This window comes from Trachemys scripta, chromosome 11, assembly GCF_013100865.1.
Source record: "Trachemys scripta elegans isolate TJP31775 chromosome 11, CAS_Tse_1.0, whole genome shotgun sequence".
Taxonomy (NCBI): Eukaryota; Metazoa; Chordata; order Testudines; family Emydidae; genus Trachemys; species Trachemys scripta.
Genome location: NC_048308.1, coordinates 7,625,926 through 7,645,399, shown reverse-complemented (window position 1 = coordinate 7,645,399; position 19,474 = coordinate 7,625,926). Strand labels below are relative to the sequence as shown.

Genomic DNA, 19,474 nt, shown 5'->3' with positions numbered 1-19,474 from the left:
ATTTAGAAGTAAATGATGCTGACCTGCAGGGATCTGTCTTGCTCTGGGATGAGCTACAGGGCTTTCCCTACAACTAGAAGAAAAAAATACTGCTTGACAAATGTGGAAACACCCCCCCATGCAGCCATGGGTGAGGAGGAATAGCTCAGTGGTTTGAGCATTGGCCTGCTAAACCTAGGGTTGTGAGTTCAATCCTTGAGGGGGCAAAAATCTGTTTAGGGATTGGTCCTGCTTTGAGCAGGGGGTTGGACTAGATGACCTCCTCAGGCCCCTGCTATTCTATGATTATGGATTACTGAACAGTGATGGGATACAGGATTGTGAGATTTATTACAACAATAAAGGGACATACCTGTGCCCACTTCTCAAATGCACCTGACTCATTCTACACCCAAAATTATTTCCAACTCAAACATATTCAGCACTAACTACACTGAATGACTGACCTCAAGTGCCTGTTAAAGCCAGCTGGATTTTGCCTTTGATTTATGATTTGGCATTTGCTCTCCTTAGCTTAAATCGTAAGCTCTCTGGGGCTCGGATTGTATTTTCATGATGTGTGTGTAAGAGTGCCTAGTGCAATCTGCCCCACATCACTGAGTGGTGGCCTCCGAGCACTCTCCCTGAATAAACAGGATAAACTCCGAAACAATAGATTAATAAATAGTAGTCATGAGAGAGGTTGTGAAAATCTCTCTTTTCAAGAAACAGATCTGTTATCATTTCGAACCTCTTACCCCCTCTAGTCTTGTGCTGTGTGTCCTTCACCCCGAGTCATTGAATCACATTGTAAAAGCTATTTGCATGTAGCTGGCCCTTGGGAGATTGACAGCCAGTCCAGAAAAAGGCCGATAGAACAGGAAAAGCAGAACTGCATGAGGCTTTTGAATGAAATTTGCTCAGCGAAGGATTTTGTTACATACTCAGAACTCAGGCCAGTGATGATGAGGCTGGTGAATTTTCAGTGAACCTGAGCTGGCTTTAGAATGAGCCAGGTTCAAGTTACAGATTGGAATGGAGATTGTGGCTAAAGCGGCAGCGGGAGGGTTAATTGCAAAACCGGCTTGATTTTGCTGATAGTCACTTCTTGTTTTGGGGATTTGTCAGCGTCAGAGAGAAACTGAGGGGTGTGAATCAAAACACAAAATAGGTTCCCCGTAATGCAGAAATTAGTTATTTTTGGAGATCAGATAACTGACTCACTTTGCAGAGCCTTCAAAGAATGGCTCTGGGATTGGTAACACCACCATCAGCCGTGGTTTTGGTTTTTATTTTTAAATGAGACAACTCTACATTTTAGGCCACAAATCCGGTGGCTCCTTGCACAGAAGCTGACTTTCGGTTTGGGTGTTCCACCCCTGCTCTGCCCTGAGGCCCTGCTTCTGCTCTGGCCGCTTTCCCTGAGACCCCCCACCCACCCGCCACTCGCTCCTCTCGGCCCCCTCCCTCTGAGCCCCCCCCCCCATCGGTCCCTCCTCTTTGCCCTCCCTTCTCTGAGCGCCTCCTGCCAGTCACTTGCTGATTGGCGGTCAGCTCCAAGGGTGCTCAACAACTGATTGACAGCCGGCCCAGGGGCCAGAACCACAGTGGTTGGGCTACGCAGGTGCTTTGTGTCCAACTGCCCATTATAGGGGAGGAGATTCATCCCCCCAGCAGCCATATAAGATCCCCTACACACAGCCCTTTTATTGGGCTTTGCAAGGGGAACCAGCATTACACCCGCAGCAGCTGAAACATACGACTATCAAATGATCTAAGCTAAACTCTTCAAGGAATTGTGAGCAGATCTTGCAGTGTTTGCACACTTGCACCGTTAGTGGCTCCCAGAGTGAGCTTCTGCTGTACAGCATCTTGTGATGAAAAGTGACGACAAATGCACAGAAATCCAAATTTATTGCCGGGGTTTCTTTCCAACATTACTCACATGGACGAGCTGCTCCTGAGTGTCATATTCCTTTATGCACCCTTCCCAGTGACAATTTGTCTCATAAATAACGTCAGGCTCTTGTTTACATTCATCCTTATCCAGATCTTCTTTCAGGTCTGTCAGATGCTCCTGTAACACACAGTATATTATATAAAGTGAGTTTGGTTCATCTGAATTCCTCAGTCCCTCACAGATTACAGGGCAGGTATTAATTGATCATAAAGGAAAGGACAACTCATTATAACAATGCAACATTCTTGATTATCATGAAATACTGAGTTAAAACGGGTCTTGCAGTTACGGATCTGCCTGAGGAAATCATCGCTAGTGACAGGCCAGTCTTAAAATGTTTGGGGGTCTGATTTAGATAAACACCCACATCTTTGGATTCCCACCAGCTAGATCAGATACAGCATGAGGAAAGACTCTAGAGTCCATCATATTTATACACCCACAATTACTTTAGGGTAATACTATTATCCATATTTTACAGAGAGGATACAGGGGCACAGAGAGACTAAGAGATTCACCACAGTAAGTCTCAAGGAAGAGCAAGGAATTGAACTAAGGCCATCTGAGTCCCAGGTGAGCACCCTAAGCACTGGACCATCCTTTCTCTCTTGTGAATAGTTTGTTTCTTTTGCTACCTGGGCTTTATCTGGATGGAATAAGAAAATGGAAGAGGAAAATAGCCACTGAATCCTTTTAAACTATTTAAACGGTTTGGTTGAGTCTTCTTTTATCCACACACATCTGTCCTTCCTCTACAATGATAGGTAATTATAATAATACTTAGCATTTATACAATGGTTTACATCCTTAGAGCACTTTACAGGCACGAACTAATTAATCCTCAAAACACTCCTGTGAGGTAGGCAAATATTCATATACCCATTTTATCAAAGGACAAACTGAGGCAGAGCATTTAAGTAACTTGACCAGACCATACATTGAGTCAATGTCAGAGTAGAACTCAGGAACTTCTGGCTTCTACTCCATGCTTAGTCCACTAGCATGATACAGCCAACTGAGCCTCCAGTTAGAAACCTTCCAAGTTCTAATCCTGACGTCTTGTCAAGTTGCTTAAACCGTTCTGTGCCTCAGTTTCCCCATCTGAAAATGAGGGAAATAAAATTTTCTATCTTTCTGCAGTATTACATGGACTGAATAGTTAAAGTTTGCAAAGTGATTTGAACATCTACAGCACTATGTAAATGCAAATTATTATAATTAAGGTGTAATGATGATTTAGCGCACAGGCCTTGTAGCAGCCATGTGTATCGCAGTCATTTCCAGCACGACACAGAGTGGTGGTACACAGTCTGTTTTCATTGGAACGTGACAATCAGAAGCAACTATTTACCAGGGAACATAATGCTACGCAGAGGTTCTCAAACTAAATTGCACCACATCCCAATTCTGACAACAAAAAGGGCTACATGACCCCAGGAGTGGGGCCGAAGCTTCAGCCTGCCTGAGCTCTGCCACCCCGGGTGGGAAGGCTGAGGCCAAAGCCCGAGCCCCAATGCGTAGGGCTGAAGTTCTTGGGCTTTAGCTTCGGCCCTGCGCAGTGGGTCTTGGACTTTGGCTTCGGCCTTGGGCTCCAACAAGTCTAAGCCAGCCCTGGCAACCCCATTAAAATGGGGTTGTGACCCACTTTGGGGTCTTGACCCACAGTTTGAGAACCACTGTGCTACAGGAAACTACAGTACCAGGAGTTACCTCTCATTGCCTTCGGTGGAGCATGCTGTATGGGCATGGGGCATGTGTGTATATATGCTAAGACAGGCAGACAGGCAGGCCATGCTTTCATTTGGTCTTATCTTTGCAGCACTTAACATCAGCAAACCATGTTCACTGGGACAAAGAGTGCAACAGAAACTTGCCACAAAGATCCTCATCCTTTGGAATTTCATAAATTCACAGACTCCAAGGCCAGAAGGGACCATCATGATCATCTGGTCTGACCTCCTGTATAACCCAGGCCACAGAATGTTCCCAAAATAATTCTTAGAGCATTCAGCCAGAGCGAGTTAAGTGTGAGCCTCAAACCCCCCAAGCTACAGGTGCTTTTTATCCCAAAGGAGAGTTTTTGTATGTGGTTTAAATCAAGCATGGATCTGACCCAGGGATCGGCAACCTTTGGCATGAGGTTCACCAGGGTAAGCCCCCTGGTGGCCGCGGTTTGCCGCTCCAGGCCAATGGGGGGGTAGAAGGCAGCGTGGGCCAAGGGATGTGCTGGCCGCCACTTCCTGCCGCCCCCATTGGCCTGGAGCGGCGAACCGTGGCCACTGGGAGCCACGATCTGCCGAACCTGCGGACGCGGCAAGTAAACAAACCGGCCTGGTCGCCAGAGTGCTTACCCTGGTGAGCCACGTGCCAAAGGTTGCCAATCCCTGACCTGACCCAACCCCCTAAAACCGAACCCACCAGTCCTTAGGCTGCGTGGCTGGGGCCCATCTCTAGCTGAAATGAGCCTGCTGCACAGATCTCAGCCCTGCAGAAAGTTGTCACAGACAAGAAGAAACAGAAGGGTTGAATGTAACTGGTTCAGACTGAAACCAAAGCCAGCGGCTTCTAATTACTTCTGGTCAGGTAAAAAAAACCTCCTTTTCACACTTCTCTGCACTTTCTAGCATAGAAAGGGTGAAGAGCCACGAAACTAATTGGAGGGGACAAAGAAGCAAATCTACAGTCAGACCCTGTTTGAATAGGGAGGAACAAACATTCAACAATGTAAGTAGGGAAGGGAAAGCTGATGGGCATCAAAAAGCTTAATCCTGCAGCTCCCCACACATGCGCCGGCGTTCAGGGAGAGTCAAACCGGCACCAGAATGGCAGGACTGGGCCCTTTGCATTATAGAGTTAAATCAAAGGGAGAGGCCAAATGCTGAAGTCCTTACTTCAAAGAACGACAGGGCTTTGGCCTAACAATTTAGTAAGGATGTTGGGAATTTGCCCTAGATGTTTAGCCAAGGAGAAGCTTCCCATCAGGATACATTGGAATTTAACAGCCTTATAATGTAGCGGGCTCTTTGGTACCAGAATTTCATAACAGGGTAAAATTTAAAAGGCATGTCAAGTAGGGCATTGGCCTTTGCACAGGAATGGATTTTACTCAATAATGAATTAGATTGTTATGATCCCACATCAACAGGTTTACATGGGGAAGGAGATTACCATAGGGGGCAGTGTGCCTTTTTACTGCTCGGCCTTACATACTTACAAGTGTTTGGTACTGAGATTTGGAAATAAACAAACCATCTATTTTACTGTTTTCATTCTAATGTTTAGAGTAAAGTGAAGCCTCTTAGTAAGGGCAACTGCTGGCTTTTTGGGTTTTGGGCATTATAATAAGTGTTTGCCGGATACAGATTCTAATATGTAGTTTAACTCAACACCAGTGCTAAAACCCAGCTAAAGCAGCATTCAAACCAGCGAATGTGGCAACAAAGAGATGTCTTCCGCAGACTGCTGCCATATGCAGGCATGAACTGGGATGGGGGCATGGATCGGCGATCATGTCGTGCTCTCCATCAGTACTTGGCCCGGGCCAGGGAAGCTAACAATCCACCCAGCAGACCAAAGTCCTGGTCACGTGCCACCTGAGGCAGGTTGTGCAGATGCTAAGATGACGAATGGGGAGTTCCTAATGGTTAAAAGAAGGGTGTTACTCAGATGAGGTCGGTAATTACAGACAGCTCTAGCTCCCACTGTTGCAAGATTAAATGGAGGGCAAATTGAATAGTTGTCCCATTTAGATCTTAAAGAACAGCCTGGGATATTCATGAAAGCTGGGATTTTTAACTGGACCTAAGGGAGTTAGGTGCCCATATCCCACTCAATTTCAGTGAGAGCTGGGTGCCTAATTCCCTCATGCTCATTTGGAAATCCCAGCCTGAAAGAAGATCAGTTCAATATGATGGAACAAGGCCTGGAAGATTGTTATAATTATTAGAATTACAGTAGCAACTAGGGGCACCAACTCAAATCAGGGCCCCACTGTGTTAGGCGCTGTACAAATATAGAAACTATCCTTGCCTTGGAGAGTTTACTATCTAAGTAGACAAGACAGACTAAGGACTTATCTACATGGGGAAATTTACCAGCATAATTATACTACTACGGTTATTCCAGAATGAGTAGTTATGTGTGGAGTTATAATGCTATAATTTCAGTGGTAAAATTATAATTGTAACTTTCCCCATGTAGGCAAGCCCTAAAGGTGGGAGGGGAGCAGAGAAGTGAAGTGACTTGATCAAGGTCACCCAGCAGCTCAGTGGCAGAGTTGGGAACAGAACTCAGGTCTTCTGATTCCCACTCTAGTGCCCTATTCACTGAACAATACTAAGGAAAAAGCATGATTTTACTGGAGACCAATGCATACTCATTTGAAAAGGGATGATATGCTGCAACCTTACACTGTTATATTAATGTCAAGCTTCTTGTCCTCATTGTTAAAGCTCCTCATGTCTCTGCCACTTCTCACTTATTGACCAGTATCACATTGTCTCCATCCCGTGCTCCACCACCAAGTCCATCTTTGAACCCTTCTTTATCCATTGTTCCCAAGCTGCTATAACAGTATCTTCCGCCTTATCCCTTCAACATGGAACACCCCGCCTGAAGGGACCATCAGGCCACCACCCTCTCCTCTTTCAAACCTTTTCTCAAGATCCACTGGAGTGTTGTGATGATTAACTAGTTAATGCTTGTACGGAGCTTGGAAGGTGAGAAGTGCTACATAAAAAATCAAGTATTATTATTAAAGCAGCTGTCATGATATCACATGCCAGGTGTGACTTTTATGTACATTTTTTACAACTCATGCATGGAGAGATTTGTTCTAATTAGCCCTTGATTGTTCTTTGGAAAAGGCTGCTCTGATAACAGAAATTTGCTGCAAGTTACAGAACAATTTCTGAGAGGGAGGTAGAATCTTTATCAGAGGCCTGTACAAAATCAGAGATGGAAAAGTCTTAGGACTTTCAGAGGTGCTGAATACCTAAAGTTCCCATTAACTTCAGCTGGAGTTGTGGGTACAGCTAGTCAGGAATTTTCTGTCTAAATGTCCCCTGTACTCCCCCCTCCCCCAAGTCCCCGTCGGAAATGCAGTTTCTGACAAATGCAGTGTTTGCTGAAATTTTTTGATTTTCTATCAGGAAAGCGGAAATGAAATATTTCGGTTCAGGTTGGGTTGACTCAAATCAAAATATTTCAGTTTCTCCAACTGAATCTAAACATTTCATTTTGGGTCAGTCAGATATTAATCTGTGACTGACTGAACTGCCATGGCCTCTCATGCCCCCATTCTCATCTATGAGCTGGGCTCCTTGACTGGACTACATCTCCCACACTGCACTGCTGCTTTCCCTGTGGTTGAAAGGGCATTGGACATTATGGGAGTGCTAGGATTGCCGTGCATGATGGGAGATATCCAGCTGGGGAGTCTGGCCCATGGTGGGGATGATGGGGCGTGAGGCACCCACCAGAGCAGCTCAAGTAGACGCTGGCCAATGTTGAATTGAAACAAAATGCAACATTTCCAAATCAACATATAGTGATAGACTTGAGCTCAATCTATTTAGCTTAACAAAGAGAAGATTAAGGGGTGACTTGATTATAGTCTGTGTGTATCTAGATGGGGAACAAATATTTAATAGAGGGCTCTTCAGTCTAGCGGAGAAAGGTAAAACATGATCCAATGGTTGGAAGTGGAAGATAGACAAATTCTCACTGGAAATAAGACATATTTTTAATGGTGAGAGTAATTAACAACCGAAACAACCATGGGTTGTGGTGGCGTCATGGAATTTTTAAATCAAGACTGGATGTTCTTCTAAAAGATCTGCTCTAGGAATTATTTGGAGGAAGTTCTATGGTCTGGGTTATAAAGCAGAACAGACTAGATGATCACAGTGATCCCTTCTGGCCTTGGAATCTATGAACTTTTCATTCTGCCCCCGCCCCCCCATGCAATTTTTGATTTGGATTGGGTTAACAACCAATGTCAACATATCAGCATTGCCTTCAGGATGGAAGTTCCAGTCTTCCAGGAGTTCTAGTTGTGAGTGCTCAGACCTGCTGAAAAACAGGTCCCTTTTCTACTGAGTCATCTAAGTCTATTCCTTCTGCCAAGGCAAGATTGCCCCCTACAGGGTATTTCCAATAGTTTGTCCAATCAGTTTTTTTAATGCTTCAAGCCATAGAGCCTACACTTCTCTTGGGAGCCTGAGCCACAGATCTCCTCATTAGGAACGGTTTCCAAATACCTAGCCTACATTTTTTTTTGTTAATTTAATCTAATTACTGCTAATTAAATCTCCTTGTATCACTCTACATAATTCCTCTCTTTTTTGGGTACTTACTTCAGTCACAAGACACTGTGAGTCAGATAATAAGAAAAATAAACCTACACAATTGCATTGGTATTCCCCCTGATTCTGTAAATGTGATCACTGGTATTGGGCATGCACCTCTCAAAATCTGTATGTAATTAAAGAAGGATGGTGCCAGTAAATGTGCAGTAGTCTCTCCCAGGGCTCATCCGATACATATGCTTGGGAAGGCAGGAAATTTCTTTCAGATCTCTTTCTCGTTTACTACAAGAAATAAATATGCGGCCTTATTAGCCTGGGGGGCGGCCAGATTGGTTTTTTAGGTCGTGTGCTTTCTGCTGTTGTGTGTTGTTGCACTCCTAAACTCAAAGCTCAAGAGAGATGCCTCTTTGCCCTAATTGTGCTGACTACAGCATGTTTATCTTTCCCTGATATGCTATCTTCATCAATTTTACCAGCCCCCAGATGATTGCACAAGTTGCTGTCCCCATGCATCATGCTGAAACCTGCTTCTGAACCAGTGCAGAAAGAGGAATTTGTCATGAACTCTTCTCTTCGCTTGACAATAACACAGCGTAATATTTCATGAAAATGAAGTGCCCAGAGCACTCCTGATAGTTTACAGGTGTGATAAAGGACAGTCAGATGGATATTGTCAGCCATTAAACAGTTTGCAATAGCAGAGCTCTGAAAAGAAAACAAAGGTCTGTGGGCCCTTCTCAGTGTCAAATGTTGTGACAGTGATGTAAAGAATGATGCTATGAGCAATTCTATACTCAGGAGAGAAGAAGCCCTTTCTGAGAGTTTTCTACCTACATGCAAGACTTCCTCGTAATCTATGTTTGCTTTGAGGCATCAATATTGCTTGCTTTGCACTGTAGAAGGGTCAAGCATAATTTTTATAAGTTACCAGGACTCAAATAGTCCATCCTTCTCTCTTTCTTTCTGGGCAATTGCACCAGGAATCCAACTCCCACAAACCCATATAATGCTTCCCTCAATCAATCACAGAAACCCTGCTCCTGTTGGGTCTCTTTATTTGAGATCAGCTCAGTTGCCTTGCAAACTTTGATGCCTCATTACAAATTGCAGAGAAACACGAAGTGAATATTGTTCCCAAAGACAATGCAGACCCATCAGCACACTGCATCAGGCTGACAAGACAATATGTGCCAAGAGGGTTACCTGTGTGGCTGGGGAAGCTGGTGGCATACCCTCAACTTCAGTCTTGACTTTGCTGCGCTTGTGAATTACTGGATTGACTGTGCTGCTCACGGCTGACTCACTGCTCTGCTTGTTCTAGGAAAGAAAAATTGGGGGTGATGTGGCATTAGGGTTTGAAGAAAAAATGATGCAATACAGCCTCCTAACATCATGACCAGTTTATGGCAAACTGGTACGGAAAAAGAACTGGGCTGGTTATCAGGGTCACCTGCCCAGGACACAGATCTAGTGCTGGATGTCTACACTGGGTGAATTTTACCCATTTGGAGTGTGCACAGAGAGAGGGAAAAAATAAAGGAAAGAGGGAAGGCCTGAAAAAAGCAGTTGGGCATATTTACTGATGCCATTCCCCTCTCAGCCACTGCTTCAGTTTCAGAACTATCTAGACCCTGTCAAATTTAGCCAATTGTTGATTAACACCCACACTGCCACCCCTCCACCCCAAGAACAAGCCATGGTTTATTTCTCAAAACAAGATGAAATAACATGGTAAGAAACCAAATAGCTTCTATATTCTGCTTTCATGTGGTGTTTTCTTTATACTGTGTGTGTACATGAGAGGGTGTACACACTTGGCTGTGCGCCAGAAAAAAATAAGAGAGGCTACAAGAGAAAAAGCACAATGTGACACACACACAAACAACAGTCAATGAAATTAGAATACACCTCTACCCCGATACAACGCAGCCCGATATAACACGAATTCGGATAGAACGTGGTAAAGCAGCACTCCAGGGGGGCGGGGCTGCACGCTCCGGTGGATCAAAGCAAGTTCGATATAACGCGGTTTCACCTATAACACAGTAAGATTTTTTGGCTCCCGAGGACAGCGTTATATCGGGGTAGAGATGTATTAAAACTGTAATGACATTGCTGTTAATTACTCAAGATCCGTACAGTATTTATATAAACGGACACTCCACTTCCATCTCCTACATTAATTTTGGAACTCAATTTGTTAGGAATGAAATAAAGCAGAAGAAAACAAAACCAGTCAAATAACCCTTCAATAACAAACCAGAGTGTGCAGTCCAGCACCCATGACATACTCCAGAATAATAAACCAATCTGGACAGTCTACTCCAGAACAATAAAATACAATAACAAACTGAAATGGGTATGTAATGGAGTGAAATAATTCTTTTGGTAGTGACACAATAGTCATTTAAACTTCCAAGTACTGAGAGTAAGAAGCGAAAATTATTAAAAATATGCCATGTGTACTCACTAATATTCAGCTGGTGTGTGTACTCAAAGTATACATATGTTTGGTGCCTGTGCATACAATGTGTATGGCTGATTATGAAAATTGGGCCCACAAGTTTATAAAATGGACAATAAAATCAATACAATTTACACTCAGACCAAGAGCCCATTTCACAAATGTCTTCCCAATGTCATTTGAAAAGTGTGTGCGGGGGTGGTGGTGGTAAAAATTCCTCTAGGCTGGATTTCTAAAATGAAAACCAGCCCCTTCTTTAGCACAAAAGGGAAACTGGGATCTGATGTGACCACCGGTCCTAAGATGCTTTGCTTTCTGTGTCTTAGCAAACACAGTGAGGGAAAGAATATGGTGGTTTTAAAAACATCTGCATGATTTACAACATTAGCAGAGGAGCAGGTAAAATAAAGGAAAAGCAGATTGGTGAAAAAACTACTTCAATTTGATTCACTGCTGTTAGACTCCAATATAGCAAAGCGCTTAAGCATGTGCTTATGTCCCTTTAACTTTAATGGAACCTAAGAACTTAAGTGTTTCGCTAATAGGAATAGACTTATACATACGGCAAAGTGCTTTGCTGAATAAAGGCCCTAGAGGGTCATAATACGTTATTTGCAAATATGCATATGGCTGCTTCACAGTCACAAAAATGCTTTGTAGTTACATCTGATGTTTGCTGTTTGCTATTTGTCACTCTCCTGTTGAAAAGTTTCATCATCCAGTCAGGGAGTAGAAAATATAACAGGGATCTCAAACTCAAATCACCACGAGGGCTACATGAGGACTAGTGTATTGGCCCAAGGGCTGCATCACTGAAAACTTTTCATACAACGATACAAAAATATAGTCAAAAATGGGAAAAAAATGAAGAGTAATATAGTATGCTATTAAAAGCCAATGTCTTAACTTTTTAAAAACTGTAATGCAAAGAGGGGTTTTAATAAAATATAAACACTCAGTAATGCATCTCACTCAAACAACATAACACTCATTTACTTTTAGAATTATTTCAGTTAAAGCCCCCCGCCCTCCCGCCCCCACTCCACCCCTTCCATGAGGCCCCACCCCGCCCCACCTATTCCCACCCCTTCCTCACCCCCATTCCAACCCCTTCCCCAAAGTCCCCGCCCCAACTCCGCCCCTTCCCTGCCCCCATTCCAACCCCTTCCCCAAATCCCTACCCCGGCCCTGCCTCTTCTCCGCCTCCTCCCGTGAGCGCGCTGTGTCCCTGCTCCTTCTGCTCCCTCCTGGAAAGTCCTAAGCGCCGTCAAACAGCTGTTTGGCGGTGGGACGCGCTGGGCTGTGGGCGGAGGAGCGGGGACGCGGCATGCTCGGGGGGGGGAGGAAGGGAGGGAGGGTTTGGGGAGCTTGGCTGCCAGTGGAGTCAGCACCTATGGCGGGTCGCAGGAAATAACTCCGCGGGCCATATGTTTGAGACCCCTGAAACATAAGATGACCAATCACATGAATAACAGAGTCACCATGCACATTATGGGTGAAAGTCTGGCCCTACTGAAATCAATGGGAGTTTTGCCATCAATGGGGCCAAGTTTCCCCCTAAGTGGTCTACTTGTTGTACCCATCCATGCGTCTTTGCTCCCCCCTAGACCACATTTATAGAATGATGAGACTGCTTGATACCCTGGATGGGACATGCACTGATGAACACTGGATACATGAGCAGAATGGCCTGATAACTTAAACCAAGAAAAATTCTGAATGCATTTAATTTTTGCTCAGATTTTCAGATGTGCTGACCACCCACAACTCTAACTAAAGTCAATGAGAGCTGCAGATGCGCAGAACCTCTGAAAATTAGGCCTTATTTGATCAGCTTTAATGGATACGCTTTTTCAAAAGCAGCTAAATTTCACTGCTTGGATGTATTAAACACATCACATTACCTGAGCTGGCTCCTACCTGGTTAGAGTCAGAGATGCAGCTGCTGTTATTACTGATCTGAGCGGGAGCTGGGTTGACAGAGATAACTGCCATGTGTTGTCGTGGAGGGAACGTGGGGGATGGCTGGATCAAAGGTGGTGTATGTCCAAATGCTGAGCTCAAGCCTCTCTGTTGACTCAGGATCTGCTGGTAAGTCACTGGGTTGATGGGATGGGGGAAGCTGAATGCTGGACTGCAATAAATATACAAATAGAGGAGGAAAAATTACCAGGAGAAGTTATTTTAAAAAATGAATTAAATCCTTGGCTAGTGATTGGAGTAAGGGTAGAACTTCCCGCTGATTATGGGAAAGAGGATAAAATAGGGAAACTAGATTTTCTTTAATCTTCCATGATATACACCATGGAATATTTTTTACACCGATAGTATTGGTCTCATCTATACTTTGGTATATTTATGGACCCCTTCTATTCATAAACAATACTGCTAGAGATTTCTTTTTGTCAGTTGTTTGAAAACAGTGGATTACAATGGGGGAAAACCCCACACATCTTGCTTTGCAACAATGCAAGGGTTTTCCAGATAGACCTCTTTTGCAACTTCCCAAGCTTGTGGCTACGCTACTCTTAATACAGAAGTGAAGTCACCTGGCTCTCAGGCACAAATTGAAGAGGGAACATTTAACAATCAGTTTCACATATTTAAAAAATATGAAATGTACCCTGCATTCAACTGAGCTGGACGATGTCTCACGGGACTACTAAAATATGTAACCCTTCTTCTGCAGGTCACTAGTTCAACCCCAGTTTAGATCACTCATAGCCAGAAATCATTCCCATCTAATGGTTATTTGGTTACCAGTCTGGTTTCAGACCAGGATGTAGTAGACACGCCATAAAAATTACCATCAGAACTGCCAACTTTACTGGTAGTGTTCTTCTAATTCCGCTGCTGTCAATCTGGCATTTTAGGGGCTGATCCAATGAACATTTATATACTTGTAACTTTGCTCACAAGCAAAATTACCCACAGGCACAAGTGCTTGCAGGATTGGGCCTTAATTAGCAGTATGTTCATGTTTTTATTTTAAATAATAAACTTGACTAGGCAATTAAGGCTGCTTCTATTCTAAACCAGTTAATGACAGCATGACCAAAAAGCAAAGGCCGAAGTCACTACCCTGTTAAAAAGCCCTTGTGGCAAAATAAATGTTAATGGTTAATGACATAATAAGAGCTGATGACAGGTTACTGTAGAGCAACTGTTCTATATAATGGAACCATCAGAAAACTCACTTTATAACATATGACCATCCCTCTGTGGTGAGATGCATTAATTTGCGTCACTGCTGCCACTGATGAAATTTTAAGTGGTTAAAAATAAAAAAAGTCAATCTGTACACAATTTATTAGCCGTTAAACTGTTTTCTATGTATGACACACACTTAACATTCTTAAGATTTAACATATGCCTTGTAAAATACATATTAAATGGTTCTAAATTTACTATTATTATTGTGGTAATGCCTAGAGGCCACTAGTCAAGGATCAGGACCCCGTTGTTCTAAGCAACGTACACAGGCTCAAACAGTATAAGACAAGAGACTGGAAGTGGATACAATAGATGGGGAGAACTCATGGGAACAGTGGGATGATAAGTATGATGAATAGTTAAACTCTTGAGGTTTCCTAAAGCTAGTACTTCAAAAATGTTACCTGACAAAGCAACTTTTCAATTAATGTCTAACTTTTTACTAACAATAAGATCAATCATTTTTTAGGAATGCATCGCTTCTATGAACTCTTACATTTCTTTCTAGGTGTCTAGAATGACATTATTAATAGGGAAAAAACCATACCTAACTTCTCAGTGGTAAAAATAATAATACTATAGAGTGAAAACTGCCTTAAGCAACCACTCGAGGAGCTGACAACATTTGTTCCTTTAAGGGAAGTGTTTTCTAATTAAGGATGGAACAGAATTTCACTCAAAAGCCTAGATTTTTAAAAATCAGTGTTTAAAGTTAGGCTCCTAAATCCACACAGGAATTAATTTTTTAAAATCTTGACCAATACATTTGGCGATACTTTGAGGTAGTCTTCTAAGATGTGAGATTTCCTAATAGGGCCAGTCAAACCATTCACAGCAAACATTTTAATAGATGAATTTAGCCTTTCTTCTGCTTGCAAAGAGATCTGAACATATTATCAATAAAAATCTGGCAACCAATATTCCCTCCCAGTAAAAATATATACACTCTACAGTACCATCATATCCACCATTGCAGAAGAAACAGGCTAAATGTAGATTACCCTTCCACATGCATGAAATCAAAGAGAGGTTTCATTTTAATATACAACGCAGACCCAATGTACATTTTTGGAACAAGATTCCATACAATCCTAGACGGCCAAAGCTTAAAAAGTTCCTTTTCTACAACTTTAGTTCAGACAATGGAATAATTATATAGGCACAAGATCAAAGAAACAAAAGTCTAAATGGAGCTGCTTGAACTGCTTTACCTTATTGCCCCTGCAGATAAATGGCCGTAGGAGCCACTAGCAGCGGAACTACTTCTGGAGTTATTAATATAAGCCACCAGGGAGTTCGGGGAGGTCCTGATCATTGTCTGAAGATCAATGCTGGCATCAGACAGCGGGGATATGGAGAGGGCTCGCTTTCTGCTTAATCTCGGAGTAACCCTTGGGCTTGAAAATCTTGACACTGTAGGAAAGAAAAAAAAAAAGTGTGCCTAGTTAGACAAAAGCAGGCACTACTCGTTTCAGTTTTTATAGGGAGAATAAATGAAAGCAGTTAACAGCACAGAACCTTGCCATGTAACGTTTATTTTAACGCTGGGAGTGGGATTTGACATGGGAACACATGGAAGAGTTGCGTGTGCGTGCGCGCGCACACACACACACACACACACACACACACTCACTCTGTGATTCACAGACACTACAGAAAAATTCTTTTTGTTGCCATGACAGTGATTCTTGTGGAAGAGAAGAAGCAGGACTCAGGTGCAATAATTATAATGGGGATTCTTGATTGAGGCAGCTGAACTCAGAGGCAGCCTTTGGTTTTGCCTTTTTTTCTAGCTCTCAGGACGTCTGATTCCACCACACAGGCTCTTCTTGAGGCCCACATTCAGCAAGGAACATAAGCATGTGATTAACTTTAAGCATGTGAATAATCCCATTGAGGTTGATGGGGTAGCTTGCTGAATCAGGGCCAATAAGTCCTGAGCATGGATTATCACTTTCTCACTTGTGCACTGACATAACTTCAGTGGCTTCACCAGTGCAAGGGAGAGAAGTGTCAGGCTACCACTTTCTTAAAAAAATAGGGCCCAATCGTGCACATGCTCCGTGTAAGGGGCTTCTGGGGTCTGACTCAAAGTCCATTTCAATCAATGGGAGTTTTTCCATTGACTTGCATGAACTTTGGGTGAGGCCCTTGTTGCATTAGCAGTGACTGCAGGATCTGCTGTCTAATTTGCGGCAGGGACAGTTTTCTTGCTGTGTGTTTGTACAGCCCCTAGCCCAGTGGGGACCTGGTCCATAACAGGGTTCGGAGGTGCTATACAATACACAGTACAAAGAACTAACATATCAATAACAGTAATACTTGTATTCATTCAGATGAAATGCCGATTGCTAGAGTTTTCACTAAATGAAGAGTCTGCAGGGTGAGTGACAAGCTGTTTATTCACTAGAGGAGCCTGGATAAACACGAGATTCCAGCGGGCCCATTTTTAATTACTTGTACCTAAAAATAATTAACAGATATATTTATTCCTTCATTCTTTACTCACAGATAGATGCTGTAAGGTTGCAGAAGAAACACGGCATTCTTCTTTCCAAACTGAGTGGTTTTCAATGCCTGCTTTAAGGTCCCTGCTGCACAAAGTGATAACTATGGAACTACTTATTACTGGCACCTCCAAAATTATACGCCTCAAATTTTACATTAGAAGGGACTGCTTGGCTCATAGGGATGATAATGGGACATGATGCCTTGTGCATCTCATCCCTAGTAGAGCTGGCTGGAATATGGGGGGGAGGGGACAATCATGGATTTCACCCCTCCATTTTTCAACAACATTTAGAAATTTCTGACCAGCTCTGGTCACTAGTTCAGATCCAAATGAGGTGAGCATCAGTTAAAAAATGTTCCCATCTGACGATGGTTTGGGGCCATATGTTAAATGGGCTGGAGACCTGATTCTTAGCAGAGGGGCATCTTTCTTACCAAAAAACCCCATCAAACTGGGCAACGGTTGGCACCCTTGTTGGCATTCTCAGAAGAGGGGCTCTACTGAATGAGAAAAGGGGGAGAGATGTAGAGAGCTTCTTGTGTTCATGTGAATACACTTGTAGATACCTGGGTGATGGGCAAGGTGTAAGAACCAAGAGTGATAGAAGTACAGCATGGGGATGGAGACTGCACTGATCCCTAAATCCTCTCCAAGCTTCGGGGTGAATGTAGGGAAGCTGCTGGCCTTGCTTTCAGTCCTTGGAGGACATAAAAGAGCTTCAGTCTCTGGGACTGTCAATCAACACCTTGCACCAGCACTAAATTAATTTAAAATTAGAAAGGAAAAAGCCCCTGAGGATTACTCGGAACACGGTGATTTTCAATGACTTAGCAGTAAGAGAAGTGGACTGGAATAGCACCACATCAGAGCAGAAGGAGAATCTTAGAAATTGTGTATGTGCATTTGTCTAGGGGAGGGAAGGAAATGAAATGAGACTAGCACAATGCTGAGCATCCAGTTAATGAAAGAGGTGAGACTCCAGGAGCCTAGAAAGTAAATTAAGAGTTTTAAGAGAATCTATTTGACAGCCCAAGCACAAAGTGCAGGCTCTTACCCTCAGAGGGGACTGCCAGGACCTGGACCCTATTAACAACTGTCAGTCAATCAGGCATGAAGTCATTTCCACCTTACCTGGTTTTTGGTTGTGGGAGTCTGAAATAAGTGGAGAGCTTATACTGGATTAATTTGGACTCGCCCAGCACTTAGGTGCATTAGTGATTGGAACATGTGACTTCGAAGGGCAAATTCTCCCCTGACTTACATCGTAAATCAATGGGGTCGCACAAGTTGTAGTCAGGGCAGAATTTGGGGCTGAGCTTTGTAAAATATTAGAGGATCAGATCCAAATGTTTGACTGAGGCCTGTCTACATCTGGAACTGTTGGTCACGTTGAAAGTGGTGGGCGCAGCATATATACTGTGGTAGGTCACCTATTTTTCTAGGCTTTTATATTTAGAAGATGCCACTGCCGTGTAATCCAAAATGACTACCTGCTAGGCTCCTGTTAGCCTGCTAATAGGTCCATGTGACAAACCCAATCAGCATTCAGCACCTGCATTTCAAGCCCCTTTCCTCAGTAGGTGAGAGTGCAGCGCTACCAATTCTTTCTTTTCCAGCAGCTGTCTCTGCTGAGCCCCTACCTTGCAGGGGGCTTATGAGGATAAATACATTAAAGACTGTGAGGCACTCAGGAACTTATATGGCCCCCATTACCATAGCTGTAGTATCTAAGATAGACAGGCAGATGGTAAGGTCTCTTGTTTTTCCATACCTGCCTCTCCTTGGGGCTAGGGCATCAGTGGGGACCAATTACTATTTATGTAGTGCCAAATGTATGTTAGGCACTTTACAGACAAATACGAGGACAAGATCCCAGCCTTGCAGGCAACACATAGGTGAGGGGTGGTGAGATGGGATGTAACAAAAAGTGAGGGACAGAGCAGCAATGTAGCCAATGTGTCTTGCAGCTTCCTTGATGTGTGTTAGATCTTAACAGCTGGTCATTCATTAACCCTTCCTTGAGAGGTGTAGTAGGATTTCACTTCACTTAGTGCCCCTAACTGTTTTGTATTGGTGCACTCATATACATCACATCTCAGGATAAATGAATTTTAGGTTCACAACAACCCTCTGTGAGAAAGAAGCTCTGTGTTAACCCGTTTGAACAGTTAAGTCTACTATGGTGCTGCTATTCCTGATCTGATGAGAAGGTAAAAAATGAACTACACAAGCAGAGATTGGCTAGAACCAAAAAGTCAGAAGCAAAAATTGTCAAATTTGGATATGGAGCTCAAACATTGCAGATGGCCCTTAAAACTCGGGCCTGAACAGACATCCTGCATCCAAACAACCCCAAACTTTAGGAATGTTCCAATCTGGATTTAGATCAGAACCATGAGGCTGGGACCTATCTCTAACACAGAAATTTTTTTAAAATAGCTTATGTTAACTTTCTGGGTTTGGAGATAGGCCCCAGCCTCAAGGTTCGGATCTGGATCCAGACCAGAACATTCCTAAAGTTTGGGGTTGTTTTGATCCAAAGTTAGTTACTCCCATGTAGAAACTGGAGGCAGCATAGTCAAATGGCTGGGGCATTGGACTGAGACTCCTACTCCCAGCTCTGCCACTGAGCTGCTGTGTGACCTCCAGCAAGTCATTCAATGCCTCTGTTTCCTCTCACATCATTTGCCTTGTTTGTTTAGACTGTAAGTATTTTGGGGTAAGGATTGTCTGTTATTATGTGTTTGTACAGCACCTAGCACAATCGGGCTCTACTCTGAGTTGGGGCCTCTAGGTGCTACTCTACTACAAATTATATCTATCCAGATATAGATATTGTTTTCTGCATTTGCATTCCCACAGTCTTCTATTCCTGTAACAGAAGGAAGCAGGCCACATTTGACAGTCATATTTATCTCTGTTACTCCCACACCTCAAGGGAGATCTGTTTATTAATGTGCCACTTCCCTTGATAAATTACTAAATAGAAAGAAAAGCCTTGTACTCATTTCTCGCTGCTCCTTCCAGTGATTTATGTC

At 43.3% G+C, this 19,474-nt stretch overlaps 1 protein-coding gene across 2 annotated transcripts in view; it reads right to left on the bottom strand.

Moving 5' to 3' along the window:
* The window catches only part of GLI2 (GLI family zinc finger 2), a 249,383-nt gene that overhangs the window by 23,032 nt on the left and 206,877 nt on the right, over positions 1-19,474 (bottom strand). The window contains exons 1-5 of one of the 2 annotated variants that reach the window (XM_034786213.1): positions 15,136-15,224; positions 13,909-13,967; positions 12,632-12,845; positions 9,451-9,564; positions 1,925-2,056 (exon numbers count right to left, since the gene is read on the bottom strand). In XM_034786213.1, the coding sequence (XP_034642104.1) occupies positions 1,925-2,056; positions 9,451-9,564; positions 12,632-12,845; positions 13,909-13,946 (498 nt within the window). In that variant the 5' untranslated portion in view covers positions 13,947-13,967; positions 15,136-15,224. Of the gene's footprint in view, positions 1-1,924; positions 2,057-9,450; positions 9,565-12,631; positions 12,846-13,908; positions 13,968-15,135; positions 15,338-19,474 lie in introns of those variants that run through there. The other variant, XM_034786212.1, reaches the window with a different exon arrangement.